This window comes from Phalacrocorax aristotelis, chromosome Z, assembly GCF_949628215.1.
Source record: "Phalacrocorax aristotelis chromosome Z, bGulAri2.1, whole genome shotgun sequence".
Classification (NCBI taxonomy): domain Eukaryota; kingdom Metazoa; phylum Chordata; class Aves; order Suliformes; family Phalacrocoracidae; genus Phalacrocorax; species Phalacrocorax aristotelis.
Window position 1 is genome coordinate 58,639,811 of NC_134311.1, and position 27,880 is coordinate 58,667,690.

The 27,880-nt window shown below is 38.0% G+C and overlaps 3 protein-coding genes across 12 annotated transcripts in view; 2 read left to right on the forward strand and 1 right to left on the reverse strand.

Annotated features, from left to right (window-relative positions):
• On the forward strand, positions 1 to 27,521 carry SGTB (small glutamine rich tetratricopeptide repeat co-chaperone beta). 7 transcript variants are annotated; one of them, XM_075078873.1, is made up of 11 exons: positions 1 to 259; positions 1,418 to 1,544; positions 7,203 to 7,306; positions 8,067 to 8,136; positions 11,923 to 12,022; positions 14,353 to 14,457; positions 17,291 to 17,429; positions 17,517 to 17,579; positions 19,240 to 19,277; positions 19,522 to 19,605; positions 21,065 to 24,538. In XM_075078873.1, the coding sequence occupies exons 2-11, from the start codon at positions 1,445 to 1,447 to the stop codon at positions 21,174 to 21,176; spliced, it is 915 nt and encodes a 304-aa protein (XP_074934974.1). In that variant the 5' UTR covers positions 1 to 259; positions 1,418 to 1,444; the 3' UTR covers positions 21,177 to 24,538. The 7 variants fall into 7 exon arrangements, with proteins under 7 accessions (XP_074934974.1, XP_074934972.1, XP_074934976.1 ...); XM_075078871.1 differs by lacking the exon at positions 21,065 to 24,538 and adding an exon at positions 27,201 to 27,521 and having other exon boundaries at positions 13 to 259; XM_075078875.1 differs by having other exon boundaries at positions 13 to 259; positions 19,522 to 19,609; positions 21,065 to 21,327.
• Positions 1 to 27,880, forward strand: part of CENPK (centromere protein K) — a 550,311-nt gene that overhangs the window by 427,662 nt on the left and 94,769 nt on the right. The gene's annotated exons all lie outside the window — the stretch shown is intronic.
• TRAPPC13 (trafficking protein particle complex subunit 13) overlaps positions 25,645 to 27,880 on the reverse strand; it is a 25,692-nt gene continuing 23,456 nt past the window's right edge. For 2 of the 4 annotated variants that reach the window (XM_075078868.1, XM_075078866.1), the window contains 3 exons: positions 27,149 to 27,249; positions 26,101 to 26,248; positions 25,645 to 26,008 (listed from right to left, as the gene is read on the reverse strand). In XM_075078868.1, coding sequence (XP_074934969.1) covers positions 25,904 to 26,008; positions 26,101 to 26,248; positions 27,149 to 27,249 — 354 coding nt within the window. In that variant the 3' untranslated portion in view covers positions 25,645 to 25,903. Of the gene's footprint in view, positions 26,009 to 26,100; positions 26,252 to 27,148; positions 27,250 to 27,880 lie in introns of all 4 variants that reach the window. The other 2 variants (XM_075078867.1, XM_075078865.1) reach the window with 1 other exon arrangement.

A 27,880-nucleotide genomic window follows, 5' to 3' on the forward strand; every position in this document is an offset into this window, starting at 1 on the left:
ACCTGCCCATCCCCTTCCGTCGCCGCCGCCTCACGCCCTTCCCGCCGCTACTGAGGGAGCGAGCGCGCACCCGCCGCTAGCGCGTGCAGCCACCGCACGCGCCTATCCACCCACCCCGCCACTTTCCTCCTCCCCCTCCCGCCGCGGCGGCGCGCGCGCCCGCCCGCCCTCGCGCCCCTTGTCTCTCCCACCCGGCGGCGGCGCTGACAGGGACGGAGACCGGGACGGCGTTCGCCGCGGGGCTGCCGCGCCAGGCACGGTAAGGGCGATGCCCTGCCGCCCCGGCGAGCTGCGCGCCGCCTGCCCCGAGCTCCCGGAGCTCGAGGGCGGCGGGGCGGATCGGGCCCGGTGCGGGCGTTGGGTGGGCCCGAGGCGGCGGGAGGGGCTAGGCGGCGCGGCCGCCGTCCCCGCGGGGGGCGGCGGAGCACACCGGGCCTGAACGAGGGGCCCCGGCCCTGGCGCCGTACCGGGCGCGGTGCGGGGGCACGGAGCCGTGGGGGCGCGCCGCAGCCGGCGGGACCCCGTGCTACCCGCCCTGTAGGGCGCGGCGGCGGCCGCCACGCTGGCCCTCCCCGTGCGGACGGCCCGAGCTGGGCGGGCGTCGCCGCTGAGCCGCCCCTCGGGTGAGGAGCCCCCCTCGGCCCCGTCCCCACGGCGGGGACTGTCGGCGCCGGTCTAGCGGCACGCCGGTTTGCTCGGGGGTTGCGGGGAGGAAATGGCTGAGCGAGGGTTGGCCCTGGTCCTGCCATTCATTCAACGGTGGTTTTTAACCTGCTTCGGCTGGTGACCGGGTAAGGTTGTGCCCTTTTAAATCGAAACTGTTTAAGGAAAAATAACTGGGAAAGTTGTAGCTAAAATTTTCCTCGAAGTTACGTAACTTCCAGTTGATGCTGAATGCAAATCAGAGAGAGCCAGCAGTGCCCACTAATCACAAGTGTGCACCGAGGTCACAGCGTTCCAGATTTTTGTCCAAAGTGGATATAACCGGTTCAGCAGCATGGCCTCAGAGAATAGAATACCTTTTATTAAAGTGTTTCTTTATGTCGTTATATTTATCAGCCAGGCGTTTTGATTTTGACTTCAGCATGTGCTCCAGCTTCCAAGTGCATATGTCATAGAAATAAAATCTAAACTCTAAAAAAGTAAAAATGAAAAATAAGTTGCTAAATTATTTTAGCCTCAGTGAACTGTCCTGCAGGAATGAATTTGAGGAAATCTGTGCTCTTCTGATAGTGAGACTAGATGACTGTAGGAATTCTCCCTTACAGTTTAACCACTTGTTTCAAGGCATTGCTTTATTGGGCTTTCTGGTGAAGGATAAGTTTTTGTGTTTTCTGTGTAGTTACTGAGGTCAGTGGGAGGTTGGAATCCTCTAGGAATTCATTCTTCTGAAATAAGAAATCCTGTTGTTTTTAAGACATAGGAGAAACTCATCGATTTCAAAATGTCATCAGTCAAACGCTTAGTTTATGCAGTTATCCATTTCTTGAGAGAGCAGAGTCAGATGGATACTTTCACTCCAGATGAACAAGAAAGCTTGGAAGGTAAGTAAAAAAGGTGTAAATATACATATATATGTGTGTGTGTAATGCCTACCCACGTGTTAAATTGCTTGGTGTGTATTGTCATAGAAAGTCACTGGAGTGAGATAACTGAAACTACCACCAAATATTATCTGTGAATAAGGTCATGATCTTAATGTTTCTGAGGCTATTAATTTTAAAACATCTCTCATTTTAAAAATGTTCTAAAGTTACAAAATGTGTACTGCCTCTGTTTTGAGCAACAGATACTTTGAATCACATCAAGTTAAGCTGTGCTAGAGTAAAGACTGCAGTAATGATTTGTTTATGTGTCCCACAAATTTTTGCCTGCTGATGCTTTTTCTCTTTACTTGTATGTTTGGTTTCTTTCTGTGTTTAGTGTCTGATAGTAGCTGTGCTGGCTATGGAGGAATAAAACAACTACCATATATTGGTTTTGGTATATGTGAAGAACTCCCATTTCATACTTGCAAGAACTCCATGTAATTTATGAGGGAAGGCTGTGAGAGATCCTAAGAATTTGGAAAATAGGATATTATGAGTTGGAAGGGACCCAAAGGGATCATCACATCCAACTCCTGTCCCTGCACAGGACAACCCCAAATTCACACCATGTAACTGAGGGCGTTGTCCAAGTGCTTCTTGAATATCACCAGGCTTGGTGCCATGACTGCCTCCCTGGGAGCCTGTTCCAGTGCTCCACCACCCTCTAGGTGAAGAACCTTTTCCTAATATCCAACCTAAACCTCCCCTGGCACATCTTCCTGCCATTCCCTCGGGTCCTGTCATCGGTCACCAGAGAGAAGAGATCAGTGCCTGCCCCTCTTCCTCCCCTTGTGAGGAAGCTGTAAACCGCAATGAGGTCTCCCCTTAGTCTCCTCTAGGCTGAAAAAACCAAGTGGCTTTAGCTGCTCCTCGTACAGTTTCTCCTCTAAACCCTTCACCAACTTTGTGGCCCTCCTCTGGACACTCTCTAGTAGCTTTATATCCTTAATGTACTGTGGCGCCCAGTACAGGCACACAGTACTCAAGGTGTGGCTGCACCAGCGCAGAGAATTTTTCTTCTGTGAACTTGCCTAGCCAACCTTTCAACCTATGTGTACGTCCAGCTTCCATAAACTTCACTTGAATAGCGATTCCAAAGAGTGCGTGGTATTGAATATTTCCAGTATGGTATAGTTTCTATTATACATTATATTTCCAAGTCCATCTATCTGTAGACATAGCTACAGAAAGATGGACTTGTGTGTACTCCTCTGTTGACAGATGTTCATTAAGTCATTGTAACTTCATAGTATCTGTTTTTCTCCATACTGCTCTTCCTTTTCCCTAATTCCTGGAGGCTTCATGGCAGGTGGTATCACAATGTGGAGTTAAGAAAGAGAAGAACAAAAAGTCTTAATTCTGCAGTGGCTTTCATAGCATCTATTTAAAAAACCTTTGCACCATTTCAAGTAGTCTTTGGTTCTATCATTCAACTAGATGAGGAATTTGGGGGTAAGAGGGCAAAGTCTAGGACCAGCAGTGTAATAAACAGCATCCACGCAGCTGATTGCTGAGTTACGTGAAACCTGAGGTGTGGAGAGTAGACTTTCCTGAGGTGCAAAGCAAGCCCTGCTTCTCAGAGGCATAAACTTCACAAGATAAACCTGGAGTGTGCTTCCTTCCAGTGTCTATTGGTTTTACAGTGTAGTTGTTCACTAATGTAAGCAAGAGAGAAACATTTGTATCACGATATTCAAAGGATACTCCCCAAAAAATAGATTTGGTTTCACGTGAGAATCTGGAGCGTTTTGTACATTTTAAAAGTGGTAGTCATCTATGAATTCAACCTGTATCAGGTTATGATGATGTTCAGCTGATGAAAGAAAGCAATGTTTTTGGAAATCATATAATGAGAGGTGAAGAGTATATTTGGTTTTATAACAAAACTGATAAACATTGGGTTATGAGCGAAAAGTTACCTAATAACATGTCTTAGGCAGCCTTAGCCAATATCTATATGAAGGAATCAATTTTAAGATTCTGTTTTCTGAACAAAAAATATTGTAAAACCTCAGTTGCGTTAAACGCTGATATAAAATTTACCATTTTAATACAGATATGAAATCCTAATTTTAGAGCTGTACCCTGCCAAAAGCACTGTGCCATATGCTATGTGTTAGAGGACAGGAGGCAGGCATTCTGAGTAACTGACTCATTTTAGTTGTGCAAAATACCTTTAGTGCTTGTGGAGTAGCAATAGCCCAAGTCCCACCCATTGAAGTGTTTTAATGTCAGGTGGAGACATAAGGGATGAAAATATTTTACTGATGTTTTTCATTGGTACCTTATGTACCTTCTTGGTGTCTATGAAAAGATAAAACACTGTATGATTAAGTGTGCCAGGAAGTAATTAAAACAGTTCCCATTCCCCACAAAACAACAAAAAGTGCTGGAACATTAGAAATAAAATTGAGACTTTATCAAAATAGAAGTCTAGCATGTAATGAAACTCCATTTATATTGATAGCCTGCATTCTGCATGTTTGATTATATAGCGATGTCAATGATAGTGTAAATTTCCTCTAGGAATTTTGTACTTGCATGATGAATAAAAATGCCTTATTTTGTGAAAGCAGAGTAATTGGAAGGCAGACTGGAGATATATATTCCTCTACAACCTCGGATCTAGAGAGTGATAGAGATCTCTGGTGGTTAATGCTCAACTCTGGTGTATGAACTACAAACTTCACTTCTTCCAAGTTATATTTCAGACTGTTTTAAATGGCAGTTCTTTCTCTTCCTGGTTCACACTTTCCATTTTTTGTTTGGTTTTTTTTTTTTTTTAAATTGTCTATAGCACCTATTTCTGTGGGATTAAAGCAGAAACTCTCTACAACATGCACAAGGCTGTAATTTCTTTTCTTACTTCTAAGACCAATGTACTGCAATGAATTTCTCTAAGGCAGTATTCCCAAAACAGTGCAATGCACCCCGTAGGGTGAGGGATGCATGTAATAGCTGAGATGGGGAATGTTATGTGTAAAATGAAGCAAGATGATATCGAGTACTAAAGGGGCCTCAGCAGCCCAATTAATGTTCATTATTTAGTGATCTCCTGTGATGCCTTGATGTTGCTTGCAGCTTGTGCTTGGACAGCAAAAAATCCTGGAGCTATGTGGCACTGGGGACGCTGAGCTGGGCTGCAGCATAGCCCAAGCACTCTTGTTGTCAGGTAGTTGGTGTTTGTGTGAGCCCCAGCTGCTCAACAGTGAGGTAGGTAGCTGTACTGGTTTGCAAGGTGGACAGTACCAGCTTCAGCAACTGCCTACACCTCTGAAAGTGTGTGTGGTAATGGAGATATATGGAAAACAGATAACTTTGGCCTTTGAAATCAGACATGGGAAAACTCTTAGATTAATAGCTCATGTGGTGCAGCAAGTCTTTTCCAACTTAGTGATGATATCGAGCTTGCAGCAGTGGACAGTGCCGCACTTTGATAATGGGATAGTGAGGTGCTGGCAGTCTAGTTTCTTGAGATACTTTGCAGACAAAACCAAGTCCTCGCTCCTTTGACTTTACTGGGGTCAGGTTTTTACAACACATTAAAAGAGTGCAGTTATTGATTTTGTCACAACTTAATACATCTTCTGATTTGGAAAAGTTTCTGTTTTGGCTAGGTTTGTTTTTACACAGGTTTGTATTATTGGGTTGTATGTTAACCAGTGGTTATTATTCTAACCTGTGGAGTCATCTCATAAGAGCTCCTAATTTTGTTATACCTGTGATAGATAGATTATAAGGATTATAAATTCCATTTTTCAGTTAAAGGAGAAATGTGGGAGTTCACTGTAACAACTGATTATTTAATGGAAATGCTTACTAGTAGTAATACTATAGTCAGGGTTATTTTGTTTAAGCATAATTTGCACTGCTGCATGTCGCAGAAATCTCCTGTATGATAGAGAGTTGTTGTCACAGACTTAATGCCTTGAGAAGGATAAAGGAGGGTGTTGTATTTAAAATTATGCAAAACTGCAAATGGGGTGAAGCATTTAGGAAAGGGAATGCCTTTAGGTGGAGATAAGTTTGAGGGAAAAGTGTTATATATACTCTAGCAAGTGACTCTATTAAGTCATATAAGGAAAAAAAGATAGTAATTCTACTGATTTTATGATAGGCCTAGTAATAAGTACTGTTAATATATAATTCAGAATTCAGCATAATCAGTGCTTACCGTACAAGAATTAAAATTTTCTTCATAACAGGAGACAAAGGAGTTTAACCCAAATCCTTCAGCTTTCTTACTTAGTAATTTAGAACCCAGCAAATTAATACATTTTTAGCATTTATAGGTTATAGGAGCAAGTTGTATGCATATTTAGCCATGTATTCAATTGTTACATGTTATCAACATTAATTTTATACCACACTGGACTTTTTCTGAATAATTTTTATTTTATGTTATCAGAGTTTTAAAAAAATTACATCTTCCAGGTTTTAGTATTTATTTTACAAGTCTACTTTTCCCCCCTTTCTCCCAGCTGTGACACAGAAAGTAGGTTCCTCAAACCAGCCTCACTGTTGTTAACTTTCAGTAATTTTACTTTTCTAATTTTGGGTCAGTGTTCAAGTTCATTATAATGCAAATAAGAATTCAAATTATATTTATTATATTAACATTGGACTAGAATTCAATTTAAAATCTAAGATTCAGATACTTAATTTGAGTTCAGCTACTCCTGGTTATCTATAGTTCAAGTTTTAAAAAGTCATTGTTCTGTTCAAACTAGGCTTTACAAAGACTCTTCTTTGTTCCTCCTCAGTTTAGTTAAACATTTAGATGATATACCCTTAATAAAAACATTTTACTAGATTCTCAAGATGATAGAGAAAATAATTCAATAATTTGAGATACTATAATAAACAGAACATATATTTATATAGATATATGTACAGAATATATAGTAATTGCCACTGATCTTCTTTTGCCTAAAAAATGCGAGCACATTGAAAATGTCAGTTAGGTATTTGGCTCTATACTTCTTAGAATTGCTTACTTTTAGTGTGTTTGCTTTATTGCAGGTATTTTAATGCAGGGCCATTTAATCCTTACACAACAGAACATGTGAAAGGATATTGCAGATACATTTTTTTAACAGGATAAAGGCTTGTGATTAATGAAGCATTTTATTAATAAACTGTCTTTAAATGAATAGATTTCATTCAAAAAAGAAAAAAGAGTAACAGGTATCTTCTGTTTATTCTTTACAGTAAGGATGAGCCATTTTCTTCCAACTATTATTCCACACAAATATATGGCAGTTGAGGTGTTTTGAGGTGTGGCACATGCACAGTTGTATAACGAATTGTGGTGCTTTTGTTAGTTCCTCATATTTTTATGTTTTTAAAAAATTATTGAATTGAAATAAAAGTTTTAAGTTGGTTTAAGAATAATGGCCAAACTATGTATGGATTCTGTATAGCTTATGCTATTTTTCAGCAAGTCAGTTCTGTGGGGAATCAGGTAGCCTCTCTTTATTTTATGATACGTTCCAAAAAGCTCCTTTTACTAGCTGAATAAGGAAGAGAATCACAACTTTATAAATAAATTAGTGAAGTAACACTTCTATTGAGAAACTAGTGACTTGTATATTTTTTTTCTTTCCTCGTAAGTTGCAATTCAGTGTCTGGAGACTGTGTTCAAAATTAACCTGGAAGATACTCATCTTGCACCTCCACAGCATTTGATAGAAATGTTCACAAATTCTTTTCACAAGGTAAGAATTTCATTTATATTTCCGAGTTGCTCTGCCAATATGTCCTAAGATTTCATATTGTATATACAGGCCTAAAGTGCTGTATAGGTCAAAAAAATGTGGAAACTTAAGGGAAATTTCTATAAAAGCTATCAGAATGAGAATCTTTTGGGGCAGTGGGAGGAATTAACTTCAGCAAGACGAGGACAATTCCATGTAGAAAATTAATAAACAGTAGATGTCTCATTCTCACTCAACAGATTTTATCCTTCAGTTAAACATTTTGGAATTCCCAGAGATAAATGTCTGCGAAGTGCTGGAGGTCATTCGTAGTTTGCTGATGCTTCCCACTCCTTCTGGAAATAATTCAGTTGTTCAGTTTTAAAAACATCTCCAGCAACACTAACCTTAAAATGGGAACTTCAAAAATGTGTACTAATAATAGGTGTTATCTGGGATCGCCAGTGCAGGAAGCACAGGAACCACCAGAATGGCAAATAGGAGAGTCAGAAGTAAGAAACCCAAGACTGTAGAGACATATCAGCTCTCTTCCTCCTGACTTCCTCAAAATGTGTGGTGGGACATGAGGTTTTTTTAGTAGTAGAAAGCAAGCTATCCTTCTCTTCTAAGGATGTTTTAGTGATGTTTAGTTCTTTCATACGTCCTGTGCACTACAGAAAATCTGGTTGCTTGTTGATACAATGCTGCCCAGGATGAAAAATTTTTAATAAAATCAGGGCTTATATTGCAATGAAAAAAATCTTGGTTTCTTTATATACAGAATGACATGCTGCCTCTCTCAGATTCTTTACCAGAGGATGTTGAAAAGGCTGACCAACTGAAGGATGAAGGTTTGTAATAAAGATAGGAATAAACATCTTATGCTTTTATTAAGATTTTTTGACTATCGTGGATAGTGATATTATTGCAGCTGGGCAACACACACCCCACACAAAAACTTAGGTTTATATTCTTTGGTGATTGTTACGTTGTAAGAGGGCTAAGTGATTTGCTCCATGTGGGGTTTAAGAAAATATAGCCTATTCTCTCCCTTGCTCAGGAGGTTGCTTAAATACTAAGAGATAACGCATGAAGTCCTGGGCAACATTCCTGAGTAGTAGAAGCTTTAAAGAATGAACGGTTATTGTTTGCTATATTATAGATTTCTCTGTTTGTCCATGGAATTGCCATACAACTTTCTATATTATATTGAAAAGTTTATGTGATGTCAAAGATTATGTGCTAGCTGAATATTAAAACATCGGCCAAAAGCTGACCCAGCTGAAGCCAGTGGAAAAATTCTTGTGAACTTACTAGGGTTAGTATTCCGCATATATGAAATAATTTCTGTGTTCTATAAAAACTGCAGAAAAGCCAGTTGTTTATTTGCCCTTTGATAGATGTTATTGCTGTTTGTGAGGAAAAGCAGCTGTACCATTAGAAGTCTTCACTAGTGCTACCCAAAAAGGAATCCATTTTATTTCCCCCAAAAAAGAAGGTGGGGGTGGGGGGAAAGGCACGTAGCACTGATAACTGATGCAAATTGTTATCAGGTGGATTGATGCTTTATGACTCACATTTTTTATGACCTGTTGGATTTTCAGATATTTGCGTTTTATAGAAAAAAATAAGTTAGTTTCTAATTGTAAGGCAGATGTAATACTCTCAAAAATTTCAGGATAACGATGTTGAAAAGGTTTTACTGTTTTTGAGAATGAGTTCCATGTCCATCTTGTCTTAAAACTGATCATCTGTAGTCATGAATGCAGTCCATGACTGGCTCTGAAAGTAAGTTTTCCTGATTTTTGAAGTTGCTCATTAGGTCTTTAATTCTAATGATAAGAGCTCAAACAAGGTTAGGTCACAAGGGAATATTAGTTTTTAAGTTGCAACATACCTGCTGTGCATGCTGGCTTTTCATTTTGCTGTCTGTTACTGCCAGCTCATGGAAAATGAAGAATACCTGTGCCACTTCGTATGGTTATTGGACTGTAGGGATATTCAGCACTTCCCAGGTGTGGGTGTTAGAGCAATGCCTGTTCTAAATCTGTGACTTATGTCTTGTCACCTGTCAGCCTACAAGGGTTCGTGAAATAGACTGAAGAAATTAAATTAGTGCGTGCTATGTGTTAGTCTTTGTGTGGTGTTACTAAAACAATTCCATGTCTCTGCTGAAAAAATTGAAAGGATCTAAACTTCAACAAAGGGCCATTTAAAGGGCCAGCAATCAGGGGTATTAGTAAGCAGTTTGGAATTGCTTGAAATGCCTCTGGTTAATTTCCCATAGTGAAATTAAAGCTTCCTGTCCTGCTTTCTAATGCTGCTCTGTCATATTAATCCTCCTTCTTTTCACATACATATTATCTATCACCACTATCATGCTTTTCAGTTATTAGTATTTTCTGACCTGAGTTAGGGAGATCAGATAACTTGGGGAAGTCCATCTGATCCATATCTTCTATAATACTGTAATTCTATAACTCTGTCATTTCCTCATTTCTATCTGTATGTCCTTACCAATGGCATAACTTCCCTCACCTTTGTGGCCACCAGCCTAGTCCTCCCCTACTTTCAAACCAGCCCTAGCACCTGTAGAAATTGGCTAGTGAATGGCAAAACACAATGAGATAGCTGATCTCTTTCTGATAGATTTCTTTCTTGGTCATTATAAAACCAGGAAGTAATATACCCTCCAGATTAGTAATTGCTTCAATTTACTTGACTACTCTTGAATATCACTTGACACTTTGGCTTAATGTGAGCTATGTAAGAGCACAGATCATGTGCAGGTTTCTATAGTGTAACAGTGCCTTGATCCTAAAAACATCTGGGTATTACCACACTATAAACTACAACAATAGGTAGTATTTTTATTACAGATGACATGCATTCAAAAGTATAACTATTTGGGGTTTTTTTGTCTTGAGAATTTTTGTCTGGCGTTAACATATTACAGTTGCTTTTCCTTTTGTCCTGAATTGCTGAATCTCAGCAGAAATAGTAGGTCTAGTTATTTGTCTGTTTTCCTTTAGTCATTTTTGAGCTGGAGAGAGAGAGAGCAAGCAAGAAAGGTACCCTTTGATACTAGCTTCAACTTAGCCCTGTACCCCAGGTCATCTTTAGTTCAGAGCAGTATCAGAAATTCCAACTTTGATAGTCATTGATGGCAGTTTTGTTTTAGAGAAACATTAACTGCTGCAATCTCGTTGAGTGCTGCTAACATGCAAGCCTTTTATCTGACAACAGGATTTTCTGTACAGACCTTTACCTTAGATCAAAGGAAAGATGTGTAGATGGTGGGCCTGTAGAAATGAGACAGATATGGTTACATTCTGTGTATATTTTGAAGGAGTACAGGCAATTGCAGTTACAGTTTGCCTTCTCACTGGCAGGGATTGCGGACTATAATTACAGTCTAGTATATCACGATTGGGAAAAGGTGATTTTTGTACTACCTTGATGATACTTAGTTACTTAAATCTGGCTTTGTTTACTAAGCTCTCCATGTTCACAAATAAATGCAACTATAGTTGTTTTCAGTTAGTACAGGCACCTAGCACTGCTTGCTCCACAGTCTTTTGCTTTCTATCAGAGACAAAATGTTGCACTGAGTGAACTTTTCCAGCCATTACTTATGCAGGTAACTACATCTGTAGTAACCTGTTGACCTACCCCTTCTCTTGCTTATTTTGGGAGAGGGTTGAAGTATTTTGCCGTAATACAAGGAAGCCAGTGGAAGGCTATAATTTTCCTGACAATTTATTGACGTTGCTTGGAAACCAATGCTTCTATACGATCTAGCAGGCCAACCCAGAGTTGCAGGACTAGGGGTAACCTTAAGCTTGCGCACCCTGAACTAGGACTTTTTCTCTACTACTCTGTCATCAGGAAGGAAGGAAACTAACAGGACTGCCCTGTGTTGGGGAGGAAAGAATGTGTAAGATAACTTTTGTTTTTAAAGAGCTTATACAGGATTTTCTTTCCATAAAAAAGTTATATTTTTCTTTTTTTTTCCCACTGGACTTAAAAAATACGAAACTTCATTATAGAGTAGAAGTTCTGAGCTTTGTTTCTGAGAAATGTTACCTCTGAATCATTTTAGATAACCTGTGCTATATACATACTTTTCATTATCGTAATGAATTAATTATGTGGCATCACAAAAGTGGGTCTTATGTGCTTAGTTTTGCTTTTGTTTGATTTCCAGTGTTATATGGATACTTACAAGCAAGTTGTTGGGAGAAAATGAGGCCAAAAAGGAATTAACATATAGCCTATTGAATTATGAGGCTTGCAGAGATAGTGAAGACTGATGAATCTATGTTAGAGTGGAACTGCAATTACAATTCCACTTCTCAACAAAGTGATCTTGCTTAACAGCAGAAACAAGCTGCAAAGTGGGAAATAGCAAGATGAGAAGGGGAAGGTTTATGTGGTGGACTACAATGTACATAGTATACTTTACAGACATAGTAGATATTTTTATTTGTATTATTCCATGCCAATTCTACTTAAAAGAATGTTACCTCAGAAAAATGCAGTCATACCTACTGTATATAGATGCTATTATGTGGCTGCTCTATTTCTTTCATACTGTATCTTTTAACTACTTAAGAGCTTTTTGTAATTTATTTCAGGTAATAATCATATGAAAGAAGAAAATTATGGTGCTGCAGTGGATTGTTATACTAGGGCTATAGAACTGGATCCAAACAATGCAGTCTATTACTGCAACAGGTAAAAACAAAATAAAACACACTTTTTATTCCTGAACTTCATGAACATTATTTTAAATTATGAAGTAGATCAAAACAACAGGAGGCTAGAAAAACCCACTACTCAGAAATTTATCATGTTAAATTTGTAAAAGATATAAAGCAAAAGTGAGCTCATTCAGCATATCCATATCAGTTAAAGGTGTAGTACTGGCTTTAAAAATACTAAATTACTTATAGAGCTGAGATTAGGTTTTTGTGGGTTAGGTTGTCTATATTAAATCATAATGTAGCTGTGATTCCCAGTCTATTGAGAGTAGTAAGAGCCTTTTTTTCTGGTGTTCTAGTGACTCAGCTGCCCTCTCTATCTCCCCTAGTATTGGCTTTCCCTGGAAAAAATATCATCAATGTGGGAATACCATTTGAGAGATTTCAGGCATTGTATAAATACTTAGCATTTTTATGCATGACCTGTTGAAAAATAACAAGGCTGTTGTTGTAGTTTCATTGTATAATCTGTTCTTCACCACAGTGAAGACATAGTGACATGGGCGCGGACGATGTCTGGAAGTGCATGTTAACCCAGCAGCAGAAGTGCGTTTTCAGTATACTGCCCAGAAAGCCAGCAAAAGAGCAAAGGCAGTACAGTCTATGAGCCCTACTGGAACTAGCCTGACTCCAGAGCCACTCTCCTCTATGCTCTTCAGCGGCTCTGTCACCAGAAGGATATAGTAACTTAAGTGCTGTCAGTCTGGCCTTGTGGCACTGTACCCAGTGGATTTTTCTGTTTTTAGAGCTGTGCTTCCATTATTCCGGAGTTTAGTTTGTGATAAATACAAGTGAAAGATTCGGTGTTCCACGGCAAGCATAAAGAGGAAGGAAATGCAGAGTTTACCAATAGTTTACAGCTTTAAGATGGCAGTTTGAAGTGTAAGTCATGTTTTATTTTGAGAAAACTGATCACATAAGCAATTTTAGGTATACAGTGGAAATATAAGACCAGATTCAAAAGCCTCCCAAAATCACTAAAAGTTTCCTCAATAGAATGGGCTTAAGCACCAAATCAGTAATTAACAAGAGTAGAAATGCTTCACTCTGTGTGTTACGTCATCACATATCACATTCGTGAGGACCAAAATGAATCTTGATGTCAGTAAGCACAGTATTGTCCAGGCAGTTGCTTGGAGTTTTGTGGGTGATGTGATCTTTGAATAAAGATAGGCCTTATTCTTATATTTCTTAAGCTAGTTTGGGAGTAATGGAGACATATTGCCTTCATCAGTATTGCTTTTTACTCACAGCAGTGAGAAAAAGACAGAGCTGAGATGCCCTCAAAGCTATAACTGGCCATATAATTTTTTTGTAAACATGGAAAAAACCATTTTTTCTTCAAACACTTGAGACACTAAGCATTGTCCTCAGCTTTTATCGATACATCTTCTGGCATCTGTGGAGTTGGACAAATGTTAAGCAGCTTAAATAAGTAGTCCCATTCAGAAGATATTTTAATCAAAGTCAGAAAAAAACATGCAATTTGGAGGTTATCACAGGAGATAGGATTGAATATAGTGATTGTAATATCTAGTATTCCTAATAAAAAAGAAGAATTCTTTATGCTATGGAAGTATAGTAATTTCAACTATAGTTTCTTAATCAAGGAAGAACAAATTAGAGTGTTTTGAGACCTTTCAAACTGGGGAAGTTTTCATTATTAATCTGTTACAATGTAATTTTTAATTTGGGCAAGTCTTTAATCTTATTGTATAAATGTCTGCAACATTTAGTATTTTTCTGGTATAGAGATGCAATTGTAATTTACTAATTCAGCGATTATTAAGAAATTTTATCCTGATTTACCTGAAAGCATGAGTTGCCCGCTAAAAAAATTGAGCGGGGGAAATCACGGTATTCCTCTGAATAGCAGCAGAACTATACTTCTTGCTGAAAAACGCCAATTGTGTAAAATACTTCTGTTTAAACAAAGATTTTACACAAACTACTGCTTGAGAGTTTCACTTCTTGTAATAGGTTTTATGATGTCTTTTGTACATAGTCATATGCTGGATCTAAAACAGTTTGTTAGAATTATTTATCCTTTGTGTCCTCAATGGTGACTGCGTGTTCTCCAGAGACTTAGTCTAGCAATGCACTTAAGCACATGCTTAATTCAGAACATTTGCTTGTCCTACATAATTGAGGAAAGCTGAAGCATTTACTAAATAGTGAATGAAAAGTCAGTAACATTAAACAAGTCTGAAGCTGGTCATGGACATGTGAATATCTAAGCTTGATTTTTTTCTTTTATTGTTTCTTTGATAAAGCTTTCTCCCTTCCCTCCCACCTTCCTCTTAGGGCTGCTGCCCAAAGTAAGCTCAACAAGTACAGTGAAGCAATAAAGGATTGTGAGAGAGCCATAGCAATAGATCCGAAGTACAGCAAAGCATATGGGAGAATGGGGTAAGCTAATACAAATCTGAGTAAACACTGAAGACCCAAGTGTAAATCACCATAGATTTTCTGAAATAAGTGGAAATAGTTGTTTTACTTGGCTGACATTCTTGTTGTGAAACTGTAGCAACTTTCTGAAGATGACCCTATCTGGCTGTCAGCCTGAAATTTTATATATATGGTTGATCTCAGCATTTTCGTATCAGATTTCATCAGTCTGCAGTATTTTTTCTTTCAGTTTACCAACTTTGCAAATTTGCTTTAGAAAGCCATGATGTATTTTTTCTGCCTCCTACCTAGTTATGAGTAATCAAAATTCTGCAGTTGGAACAGTGAATCTGTTAATGATGCTGTTAGAGAAAAGAATCCTAAAAATACTGGGGCTTCACTCTAGCAAAAATGGAGGCTTAATTTTTCTGTTCAATAGCTCTTTGGAATCAAATTTTTAGGAAGACTAAGCTGTGTCCCTTTGGTAGTTTTCCTCAGTCACATCTGAGAGATTAGCAGTATAACCTTCTTAGGCAGCGGGTCTGATTAAGTGCTGTCTGAAAAAAATGGCAGGAATGTTCTGAATGGGATATCTATGTGAGTGAGGGGTCATTCTTCCAAGATGTGTAGCTTTGCATTTTCAATAGTCAAACATACTGTGATGTGGGCTGAACGCTGCATAAGGCATTTGAGGTTATATCTATACTAGTAAATTAAAAAATGCTTGGGATTGTTTGTTGGGTCAGCTGGCTTGTGTCCATGTTATTAAAATCTAGTTTGAGTATGGACTGACCACATCCAAACTGCCTCTTGCTAAATTGCATTGACCTGTGTTAAATTCTGAACCATGCTCAAAAATTGCCTGGGATAATGCTTGTTGGCCTGGGACAAAACCATGGCAGGGGGCATCTATTTAAGATTAAACATCTGTCACTTGAAAACTTTCCACGATACAATTTATTTTACTAATACAAATGTACTGGCTTTTGAGATGATTCATTCCCTTTGAAATTTTAGGAATTGTTGAATTATTGATTTTGTCATATTTAACTTTCTTTAGATTGTTTCTTCATATAGCACAACTGGAGATCCCCCGATTTTAGTGAGATGGAGGGAATCTACGGGCTGATTTAACTGGAAATTGGAGGTTATTTTAGAGTTTTGGGTGTAAGACAAGTGTGTCTTTTGATACACAATATAAGTGGGATCATTCTCAGGCAATCAAGCTTCTCTGTTTTTTGATTGTCTGGCTGTTCTGATAGAGGATGTATTTTGAGCGACAAGCCATTGCTTAGCTCAGTAGCTGGATATATAATACATTTGGCGTAGGCTGAATGAGGGAACAGTGCTTGTTTAGTAATAACTGAAAAAAACAAATGCAGAAGCCACTTTCTCAACAAAAAGTCATATGAGAAAGCTATGTCTTCTGACTGCATTATGCAGGAATATCAGTTTTTCTCAGGGTTTGATAGAAACTCTCTATATGGCACAGAAAGATGCAGAAGTGCCGCAGAAACATGCAGAGATGGGAGCCATGTAGACAGTTAAAGTGATACTTCCAGCATGATGCTGCAAGAGCACTTGTCTGGGTAGGAATTGTGAGTGAAGAAACTGTCACCGCTGGTCTGACTTGTACACTGTTCCAAGTAGCAGAATTTTACATACTTGCTCTGTAAAAAACCAAGATTGCATCACAGAAATACCAGATTGCATTTCTAGTCTGGTCAGAAACTATTTTGTCAAGTTAATGGGCCAAAAGGGAGAAGAATGTTTTTTATGGGAGTAACTGTGTTAAGAGAGAAAACATTAATATTGAGTGGGTTCCTCCAGATGCATTACTGGAAACTCCTGGACTTTCATACTGTTACTGAATTATCATCACTGAGAGTAATGACTCTGACTGATGTATCTAACGCACTGAGCTCTCTTGCCTGAGGTAAAAGACTAAGGTCTGTTAGTGGGCATTAGCACAGGCTTGTCAACCCAGTCTGTGTAGCTCAGCATATACCAATGGGGGACCAGAGTACTAAATAGCTGAATGTGGGTTACACAGATCTTCCGGAAAATGGAAATGATCAGTTGAGTTTTGAGGTCAGTACAAATTGAAAATGCAGTAGAAGATAGAATTGAAACTGCAACCAGATGGACTTCTGGAATAGCTCAAAGGAGGATGATGTTTTAAATGTAGTAGCTAATAGAATTTGAAAACAAGTACTGTTTCAAAAGCAGTAGATTGTCCTGTGCTCTCCTGAGCTGCTAGAGAGGAATCTTTTTCAAAATATTAAGGAGACTTCCCTGGTATAAGGGTTTCTTACAGATGATGCTACTATCCTGTAAAACCCATTTGTCAACCTGTTGAAGGAGAAGATCCAAACGGAGAACCTTGCACTGATTCTAAGACAAAAATCTATTATGCTGAAACTTGTGGTTCCAGTAATTGGTTTCTTGAAGCTACAGAACTCACGTTAAGAGTTATCTTCAGCCTACTTACCCATATACCCTTCTGAATGATCTCTTGGATCAAAAGGACTGGAGAAAACACTTAGGAATTCCTAAGCTTATGCAAAAAGCCATGGATGCTGAATCTTGCTTGTGGTCTCAGATACAGACTCAATCACTTGGTGATGCCAAGGGGTTTTTAATGAAACTGACATGCATATGGACCAGACAATGCAAGGTGACTTTTTGAGGGATCATCTCTCCTGCAAAAACAAGTGCTTACACTAAGTAGTAGTAGCATAATAGCAAAATCTGCTTTAACTTAGTGCTCAAGCTAAAAATTAGTACTGTTTTACTTAGAATAGCTTTTGATGGTCATTTATGTTCTACCCAGGATTTCTTTATTCCACATTAGGTTGGCTCTGACCTCAGTGAATAAATATGAAGAAGCAGTTACCAGTTACCAAAAAGCACTGGATCTTGATCCAGAGAATGACTCTTATAAGTCAAATTTGAAAATAGCAGAACAGAAACTGAGAGACATGTCCAGTCCTGTAAGTTAGCTCTGTATCTATTTATTTACAGTAGTTTTAACTGGGATTTTGTAGGTAAACTTATCTTCAATTGCAATTTGTTTGTAGACTGGAACTGGACTGAGTTTTGACATGGCGAGCTTGATAAACAATCCTGCCTTCATTAGTATGGTGAGTATATTTCAAGCTTTACATTATACCGTGTTTAAAACTGAATTTTGAAGAACAACTCATGTTTAATACCACAGGAAGTTTTAATGCTTGTTTATAGTGGCAATGGTTTCATTATACCGAATTTAAACTTTTCTAAGTCATTTTACACTCAAAACAAGAAGTGAAGCATAAGTCTCCTATAACGTCTGGCTTATTTCCAATTGATTCTATATTACTTATGAACACCAGCATGCATAGATAAGCTATGCTGTTTTTATAGATAGCATGATAGTACAACACTTGCCAACAGCATGGTGAAAATTTCTTTCCTATTCTTCACATAGCAGTTAACAACAAATACAAATAAATCACCCCTTAAGTGAACAGCAGTTGATTCAGATGCGTCTACCCAAGACTGAAGTAATTCTGCCTGGGGAGAACTACCCAAGAGACGTTTCTGTTCTTACACTTCCAAATTATCTCTGACATCCTTAAGTGTGCAAAACTTCATGAGATGTGCAAACAATTAATATAAACAATATATAGTGCATTCATTTACTTCCAGCACAATGGCAAATTGTGGTTTTGTCCCTCAGTAGTTTTCCTCTATGCATGGCTTTCTTAGCTAAATTATACTAATTAACTTTGAAGAATGGAATTTGGAAAAAAACCTGCAAAAAATACTTATTTCCTTTGAGAACTCAGTTAAAACTTTACTGCCCCTCTGGTGTCTTCATTAGGACAGGAAATTTCAACCAGTGCTTCTGTGTGGAAATGCTCCACATGCAAGAGAGATTGATAGGTCTGGTCTGATATTATGGTTCCCATAATAGAGATGGTAGGTAAAGAAGTGAGCGAGTTCTCTGACGGCGTTAGTGATTAAATAGCACTGGAACTCTGTGTACCACTTCATTGGCCACGTGACTTAGACAGTCTGCATCTGTTTAGAGTCAAGGATGTACTCCTCAGTGTGGAGCTAACTACGGGGAAAGGACTTTTTGTGATCATTCCCAGAAGATGCCTGGTCAGGTGGATAGAACACAGGGCATTCAGCCAGGAACAAATGAATTATTTTCCTATGATGTAGTGTTTTGGTTTTGCATTTTAAGGAAAATAATTTACTGTCTACCTTGAGAAAATTTACTTCTAGCTTGTGTTTTGGGCTCCTAACCTAGATCAGACTTGTTACTGATGGAAGAAGGGAAACAAATCCTGTATTAGTCATAGAATTGACCCGAATTTGGGATTTGATATCCAACTGTAGACAAAACAGTTGATTTACTTTTGAGATAGATGGATAGATAGATGGATGGATAGATAGATAGATAGATAGATAGATAGATAGATAGATAGAGATATATTGATCAATGAAATGAATGTTGCATATATATGGGAGGTTTGTGGTTTGGGTTTTTTTATAGCCTTCTGGTACAGTCTGACACCACCATTTTTCATCTAACATGCAACAAATTGTCTCAGCGTCATATCATTGAAATACAGTCCTGTAATGATTCTTTTTGCTGGGGATCGTATATCTCTGGGCACATAAACTTAGCTTACTTTTGTAACAAAATATAGAATACAGCATGTGAGGTTTTTAGGGTTTTTTACACATTTTCCTCAGTGATACCTAAGTAATAAATGTGTTATAATTTCAGCTATATGTTGTCTATTCTAGGCGGCAAGCTTAATGCAGAATCCTCAAGTTCAACAATTGTAAGTATGATAACGGAGTACCATTAAAACAAATGTCTTTAGAGGGTTGAATTAGTAAGAAAAAAGGTTGACAGTACTGTGTTCCTGAAAATGTAATTTTATTTTTGCTTAGTAAATAAAACTACCGCAGTTTCTTCTTCTTGCAGCTTATTTCCTCACAGTAATTCAAAAAAGAACTACAGTTTATTGGTTACTGTAAAGGTCCCTGCATACCCCAATGCCAACACTCTGCTAACTGTTTCAGGATGTCGGGGATGATGTCAAATGCCATTGGTGGCCCTGCTGCGGGTGTTGGTGGCCTGTCGGATTTGTCTAGCCTGATCCATGCGTAAGTAAGGATTGCAGTTTTAACTGTTAAATTTCTAGAAGCATTATTGTGCAACATCTATTTAAAAGGGATAGTGTCAAGCCAATTACACTGTGGCCGATCCCCATTCTGTGCCTGATTACTATTAAAACTTAGAACTTGAGGACTTATTGTCCACTATCTTGTTTGTTTGCTTTGTACCTTTGCATCAGTTGGAATAACTGAACTGGGTGCTCAGTTTCCCTTTCTGGTTCTCATACACTGTTTACTTGCTAAATGCCACTTACTAAAAATGCTTCTTTAACTACTGCTACACGTGCTTTTAGTCTGTGTTGATAAAGCTACTACCTGATATCCCAGACACTAGTTAGTAAAGGTAGATTTACTTAGGACAGGTTGAAACAAGTTCTGCTCTGGCATCCCTCTATTTAGACAGGAAGGCTTCAGGGAACTTGGTATAGTGAGGAGTAGCTTTTATAAAAACCAGGGCCCAAGTCTTTTGTAGTATAATAATGATAATCCATCTGGAAGAGCTTGCACAAAAACATGGCATTTGCTTATACAGCAAGACCTCTTAAAGGGCATAAAATTTTACTTTATTTCAGCATGCTAGCCCATTCCAAATTATTTTTAAGTTTTGCCCCTTCAGGGCAAAGTAATTTGTAATTCACATCACAGAGAGGAATGTGCCCTCACAAGATCAAGAGCTGTTTTCACAAAAAACCCCCATGTACTATACCGAGACCTATGAAAATGGTGGCTTTCCTTCAACCTGCACTGTGGTTTAAAAGAGTCTTGATAATTTGATACTTGGGCAAAATGCAGACATTACAGAGAAGCCATGCCAGGCTATTCATGAAGTAATATGTTCTACTTGCTTTTTCTAGTAAACTTGTGCTACGCTTACCTTTTACATGGAATTAATCTCACCTATTAATTAACTCTGAAGCTACAACTGTTATGGAGATGGATCTGTCATTACTTCAGTCATACAAGACACAAATGTGTAACTGTATGCTTGCTTTCTACTAATGATGTCTTGCTGACAACTACAAGTTGGCAGCTGCACACTGTATGTCTAGAAAAACTAATATAGGTTGCACTTCAACTGCAAGAGTTGTCTTCTTAAATGACTAGAATGGATCCTCTCAAAAAGAAAGGAGCAAATCACTGGAGTAGATTTGTTGCTAAATTTTAGTTTTACCAAGTAAGATAATGTATTTTCCTCCATGTTACCAAGTTGGAGTAAAAAGAAGTCCTAAAGAAAGAAAATGAAGATCTGATGATAATCCTGTTTGGAGAAACTTTTAACTAGATAAAGTCATAATACTATGAGTATCTTCATTAAGGATATACAACAAGTTATCTTTACTCTTAACTCTCATATAACGTACAGTTTTATTGGGATGTCCTGTTTTCATACAAATGCTCTGCGTCAGTTTTTTCACCTGTTGATTTTACTTAAAACTGTTCAACACAGGGGGCAGCAGTTTGCACAACAGATACAGCAGCAAAATCCAGAGCTCATAGAGCAACTGAGAAATCACGTCCGGAGCAGATCTTTCAGTGGCAGCACTGAAGAGCATTCCTGACTTAAAGGAGGCATGTGAATTGGAATGGTATATAACCCCAAAATGCATACCATAGTTAGTAGCAAAAGCACCATTGTAACTCTTCTGCTTGAATAGAAGACAGAAAATTCTTTATGCGTGTTTGCAAACAAGAATAAATCTGTTAAACAGATCTATTGCACATAACTTGGAACATATAATTTATGCATAGTTATTCTTTTGAAAATTAATACACTAAATAGGTTGTTTATTAAAATCTCTAAGTACAAGTCATTTTCAGTATGTGCATTAGATTGATCTCCACGGCTATTGAGTGGGGAGGAGTTTTGTAGTGGGCTGGTCTTGCGTAACAGCCTAATTCTAAAGTCCTAGTGTAAAGGGCACATAATTCTTATGGGGAAAATCGTTATGGCTGTACTCCCTGTCAAACAGACAAACAACAGGCCCATCTGATGTGCCCTTTTATAATAACCAAAAGTCAGTGATACAGAGTGTACTTAAAACTAATTAATGCTTGAAAAGTCAGTTTCTTTGAGACTGCAGAAGGGCTGTCGTTACTGATGTGAATTATTTTTTCAACTTTATTGGGCAGGAGGGAGGGAAGTTACTGCATATGAAGGAGCCCCACAAATTATAGAGAAAGAGAAGGCACTAATCCTGTGTAGTGTAATACACAGAAAACAAAATGGAACTTGGCTTAGGAAAGGAGAGCATTAAGTTTTAGGCTTTTCTACTGCCATGTGTACCCTCAAATCATAATGGTAGCCCTGAAGGTCAGCATTATGGCACTATTTTCCTAGGTATGGCAAACTGTATTACATTCCATATGTATGCAGTATTTAACATAAGCTTAAAATTCTGAACTGTAATAAGCTAAAAAACATATAGTCACAGGATCTAAGTAATTAGTACTGAAAACTTGTCAAAAACTAACTGCCTCAGAAGGATTCTCTTTCTATTCTTGTGTGGTAAATCACTGGCTTAAACAATTAAGGGTGTTGGTTTTTTTAAGTTTCACAACATATCTCTATCTCAAGTCCTGGTGTTATGGCCAAGTTGAAGATTTTTCCACTTTAGTACTTCTGCTCCTACCCTGGCTGTTCTTGCTCAGTTAATCTTACCCCTTCACAGACCACTGCTTTTCTCTATTTTTATTATGTTAACTTTTTAAATTCTGCTTAACTGTTCACACTGCTTTCTGGTTCAAGGTACACTTATTTTCACCCCAGGGAGGTTCTCACCCCTCACACTTCTCTCTTTATGTATCCAAACTAATTTGATGAGCCTGCTTTGATTCCTACAACAAAGTGTTCCCTGCTGGCCACTTAGACTGGAGGAGGTATGTGGAAGAGTAACACTAGACTCCCAAGTGGAGAAATACATAGGAACTCATGGATTCAAGACATTTTTTCTCATTCAACTTGTGGTCAAAAAAGAACCACCTCCAGTAGAAGCAAATGCAAAATTTGGAGCTAAGTCATGTACTTGACTTTAACAAATGCTTATTGTGCATCTATTGTATGAGTCTTTCCTTACTAAAACGTGGGAAAATGGGGCTGTATCCAAGGAGAAATGAAAAGAATTGGAGAAAAAACAACAGTATGAAATCCATATTACCAACAGTTGAACAAAGAGGTAAAGCTTAGCAGAACAACTTCAAGAACTTTAAGACATTTCATACTTTATTCAGTAGGGCTTGCCTGTACACAGTGTTAAAATCCTTTTAAAAATTCTCTCCATAAGTTGCTGTAGCTGCCTTGTTGAGGCTGTAGAGATACTTAAATCTTTAAATACATTTCCAAGTAACAGCTTCTGACTTAACATCTTCGTGACAAAGAATAAAATCCCTAACAGGATCTTTTTTCGGAGGTAATCCAGATCCTGACTCTAATCCATGCAAGAAAATTGCTACTTAAGTTCAGTTACATTTAATAGGACAGGATACCATTTATGAGAAATATGGGTGGAGGCTGTAGGTGGGCTACAGGTCCTGTAAAAACTTTGCTTGGAGTAGCATGCTGTATCAGGAGAGAAGCACTGCTCCAGTGTATTTCCTGTTAAACTTCATGGTTCTTAGTTCTCTTTCATATTTCCAACTGCTCAAAGTTAGTTTTACAAACTTATGTAAGGGGAACCAACAAATCCAGAGTGACTGGACAGCACTGCAACCTCTCTCACATTCAATTTATCCTTACTTCGTGACAGCAATCTTCATACAGTTACCCTTCTACTGTAAGACAGAAACCGTGTCAAGAGTGTCTTCTGAAGGCATGCATAGCTACAAAATACAATAATATTCAAAGACAGGCTGGCTGTAGAAGTTGTACTGTCAAGAACAAGCCCCATCTAGGGCTGGATTTATGGGGAGAACTATCCCCAAGATTAAATGGAATGAAGCAGCGGTTAGTTTTCTGAAAACTACTATTGAAGTCATCTTTAGAGTGGTAACTTTCATTTCACATATTACGATATTGACATGTTTAGATTTTACTCCAGTATAGATAATATATAAGCAGAGTATTTATTAAAACATTGATGGCATTAGCTAACTCTTTAGGAATGTGCTACAACTGGCACAATATGTAACTTGTAAACATTCTTTGTTTCTTGTATATTAAGAGAAAGGGCTTTCTAGCCTAAAAAAACCACAAAACCACAAACCAGTGAAACCAGTAACAGGAGCTGTCATTACATGCTTTTTCCATTGAACCCAGGAACAGAGCGATCATCTATGCTAGAGTCTATTTTGCCTTGAATAGGCTAGATTGTTTCATGGAATCATGTAATACATCTTGATCACAGGGTGAGGAAGGACTCTTCCTGTTTAATAACTGCACTTTACTTTCCACTAAAATTTTTCATCCTGCTAGATCAAATGGTAAACCACAATCCCCATAAATACTGATTTAATTTAGGGTCCATTGCAGTTTATCATTCAGCTGAGCAAATATGCATTTAACAGCTAATTGGTTTTGTATCACTACTGTTCCATTAGCATCGAAGTGTGATAATTGTTAAGAAAATGTTTTGCACTCAAATTGTAAACTCCTGTAACCTGCTTGCATGGAATTCTATTCTTCTAACTATGCCTGATGATAAAGACACCTAATGAAATATTCAGCTTAGAAGTGTTTCAGTTGCACTTTTGGTTTTGTAAGAAGTAAAAAGTAAAATCACTCATGCATACTGAGAAAGAGCCAAGTCTGCAGCTTTGGATTCATGCACAGTTTCAGGCCTACAGAACATCATACTGGCAACATGCAACTTGTCTACCATTTTTGTATCTCTACCTCTTATTACCATACAGTTACATCTCCCTTAACCTGTGTCAGTTTAACTTGAAAACAGATTATAAATAAAGTTATTTACATTTTTTGTCTGGATACTTGTGGTTTTACTGTTTTAGTTTGGTGATGTATCTAGAGTAACAGGATAATTGCATTCTTTAAAATACCTGTTGGTTGCTCTGCATTCTATTAGATATACAGGGTATCATTTTAATTTATTTTTTTCACTGTGTGGACTTATTCCCTCAGTTTAGTAAGTTGGTCCTAAATTTATCCAATATTTTAAAATTGAATTCTATACTTAAAGATTTTATACACAGGAAAGCCTTAAGTAAAATACTGTCAAAACTAACTAAGGTTCCTAAGCAAGCCACTGAGTAGAATCTTTAACACTAGCTAAACTAGTGTTAAACTAGGAAAGCCAGTCACCAGTTTATCTATTAAATTGCTACCTTTAGGTGACCGTAGATATTTCAGCCAAAAGTATTTCCACTTTTTGTCAAAACAAAGCTGGGGAAAAGTACATGTCAGTGCTTAACCAAGTTCTGAATTCTGTCCTGCATATGCTTTGGACAACTTGATCTAGGGCAGCTATGCAGCGTTTTTCTCCTCATTTTCCTAAATATCTACTTAAATGCCTCTGGGATGGGAAGAACAATTTGTACCGCCTCAGCTTAAGAAAAAAAAGCCTGAGTTCATCTATTTCAGTTTTCAGTTCTGTACTAATCAGGCATTAACATGCCTGTTCACAGCATGCCCTGTATGCAGGGATGCTCAACTCTGCACGGGACTGCAGCTAACTGGGACAGATTTACTCTATTACTCCTTTCCAGAGACTGAGCCATAACCAGCACATTCTCTGGCTGGTACTCAACTTTCTAGCTGCTAGTGCCTCAACAGTGCCAGCTGCACTCTCTCATCACGTGCCTTTATCAGGCTGTAGTTCTTATGGCTGTGTATGTGCCAGGCAAATATACTGCCACACCAGGTACCCCTAAAGACTTCTTCTAGGGGTTTGGATTTCAGGAACTTGTCTGTAAAAGGCCAGTTCCTTCAAACTGAAGGAGTTTTGTCAGACCCACAATTTTAAAAACTCTTTAAATATTTTTTAAAAAAAATCACTAAAGTAACAAAAATAAGTACAAATCTCACCCCCCTGCCCCAAAGTGATGTTAATGCAATATAATTTGCCAGAGCTATGCTTTTCCAAAGGCTTTATTTTCAGTAGACAAAATGCATATGAATGTTTTAGAAGATTTTAAAACATTCAAGAAATTCTCAGACAAATTAAATAAGCATAGTTACATTCATAGATATAGAGGGAATTAGTATTGTTTGTACACATTTTGATGTTTTTCAGCTGCAAAAACATCAAGAAGTTGGTCCAAAAATAAAACCCAAACAAAAACCAAAAACCAAACATGCCACCAAAAAGCCGAGCAGAAATAGAGTTTTTTTTCTTCAGCTTTGTTTGACTTCTGAAGAAACTACACAGACTTGTGCAATATCATCATACTCATATGTTCTCTTCAAAAACGTGTCTGTAAGTCTTAAGCCAGAGACACTCTAGAAAGGGAAAATATTTGTAGAAGTTACTAGGAAGAATTACTAAGCTTATAAAACAGCTATTTTATAACAAAACTATGATAAAGACTTACTTGCAATCCCTGCACTGAAGACAACAATGTAAGTGCAAGATGGAGGGATGAACTTGGGTGCAGCTTTCCAAGTTGCCTTCCTGAAACTCCACACCAGTGGATGGAATTAGTATTGCACATCTCTAAAACCAGGTCCATAGTCCTTTCACTGCTAGAGGAAATTGAAAAACAAAAATAAACCTGTGGGCTTTTTTTAAGCATTCAAGGACTGCAGGCATGTCAAAGCATGGTTACTTCATTATTTAGGTTACTATTAATCAAGCATTCATAAATAGTTATAAAGCTGCAAGCAAGATGTACTATGATGCACAGTAATTCAGTTGCGTATAGCTCTGACACAAGCATCCTGTCACAGGTTTAGCAACACTGGATAGCATAATAGTACTCACATCTTGGATGGAGTACAAGATTTTAATGAGAAGTATCTGCAGACCAGATACATGCTTTAGTCCCCAGCTTCAACTTCTATTTGAATTACTTTATTTAAATGTCCCTCTCACAACACTTTTATAAAGGACTACTGTAGATCCCAGTGTAAACATAAATCAAGTCAAAACATGGATAAAACCATACAAAAGACTACAGTGATGATGTTTAGTAGGCATTCTAGCAGTGGTGCAAAGCTGGCAGTAAAATCAGACTGGATACAAATAGTGTCATTTATTCTGATAAAGTGACTTGTAATTAAAAAATCCTACACATGTATTTTCTTACTAGTTTTTTAGATTAAGAACAGAGATGACTTGTGATTGAAGTATGGGGTGTGATCTTAAATATTGAACCCAGTTCCATGGAATTCCACTACAGATTTCTGGCAATCTCCTAGTTCAAATAGTATTAACTGATCATGACAATTTTTTTTTTTGTTTTGGATTATTTAAAAATCACTGTAATCCAAAAGATGTGTTTCAAGTAGTTTCATGTTGCTACAACTCATACCAAAGACCAGGTTTGAGTTGTTTCAGGAGAAAGTATTGAAAAATTAAACAAAAGACAGCCACAACTTACCCACTCAGGAAAACGCACAAGAACCACATGATGTCATTACCTGCAATTTGTTATTTTACATGTAATGTCAAAAGGTTCTTCCAAATTTACAGTGTCTGGTATTGTCTCCAAAGAAAGCCTCACATCGCCATAACCGGGAGCCTGAGAAGGTACAAGAATGTTCTCAGATGCTGGATAATAAAGCTGAAGTTTTTACTACTCAAGTTTTCATTTACTGCAACAAGCTTGGAATAAGAGGATTTTGAAGAAAGATGATGAACTCTTCGTGCTTTTGATTTGTACCCAAATCACAGCAGTGCTCCATCCACTACCGATGACCACCTTCTTGATAGTAATAAAGATCATCCTCATCTAAAGAATTGTTAAACCTAAGTTTTTTCATGCAGTTCATATCATTAAAGCTTGAACACCCACACAGTTCCTGAGAAGATCAGCTTTATTCTAAGAACTCTGTTAGGCAGATAATACACCATGGACAACGTTAAGTATAGTTTTCCTGCAAAAACCCACCACTATTCCACATCCTAAGAAATAAGAGATGGTTCATTCTCCTGCCATTTCATTCCTCCAAGCCTCTGCTGAAATAATTGCCACCAGTTAGAAAGGCACGTAACACAAACATTTGTCAACTGTCCAATTCTTCCAAGAGCTGAACACATTTCATATGGTCTACTAAAGAGCCTATGATAAATATCTAGTTACTACAACCAGGGCTGATTCAGGAGGGTAACCTGCAGATAAAAAAGCTTTTGATCTTCAATCCCCATAAATA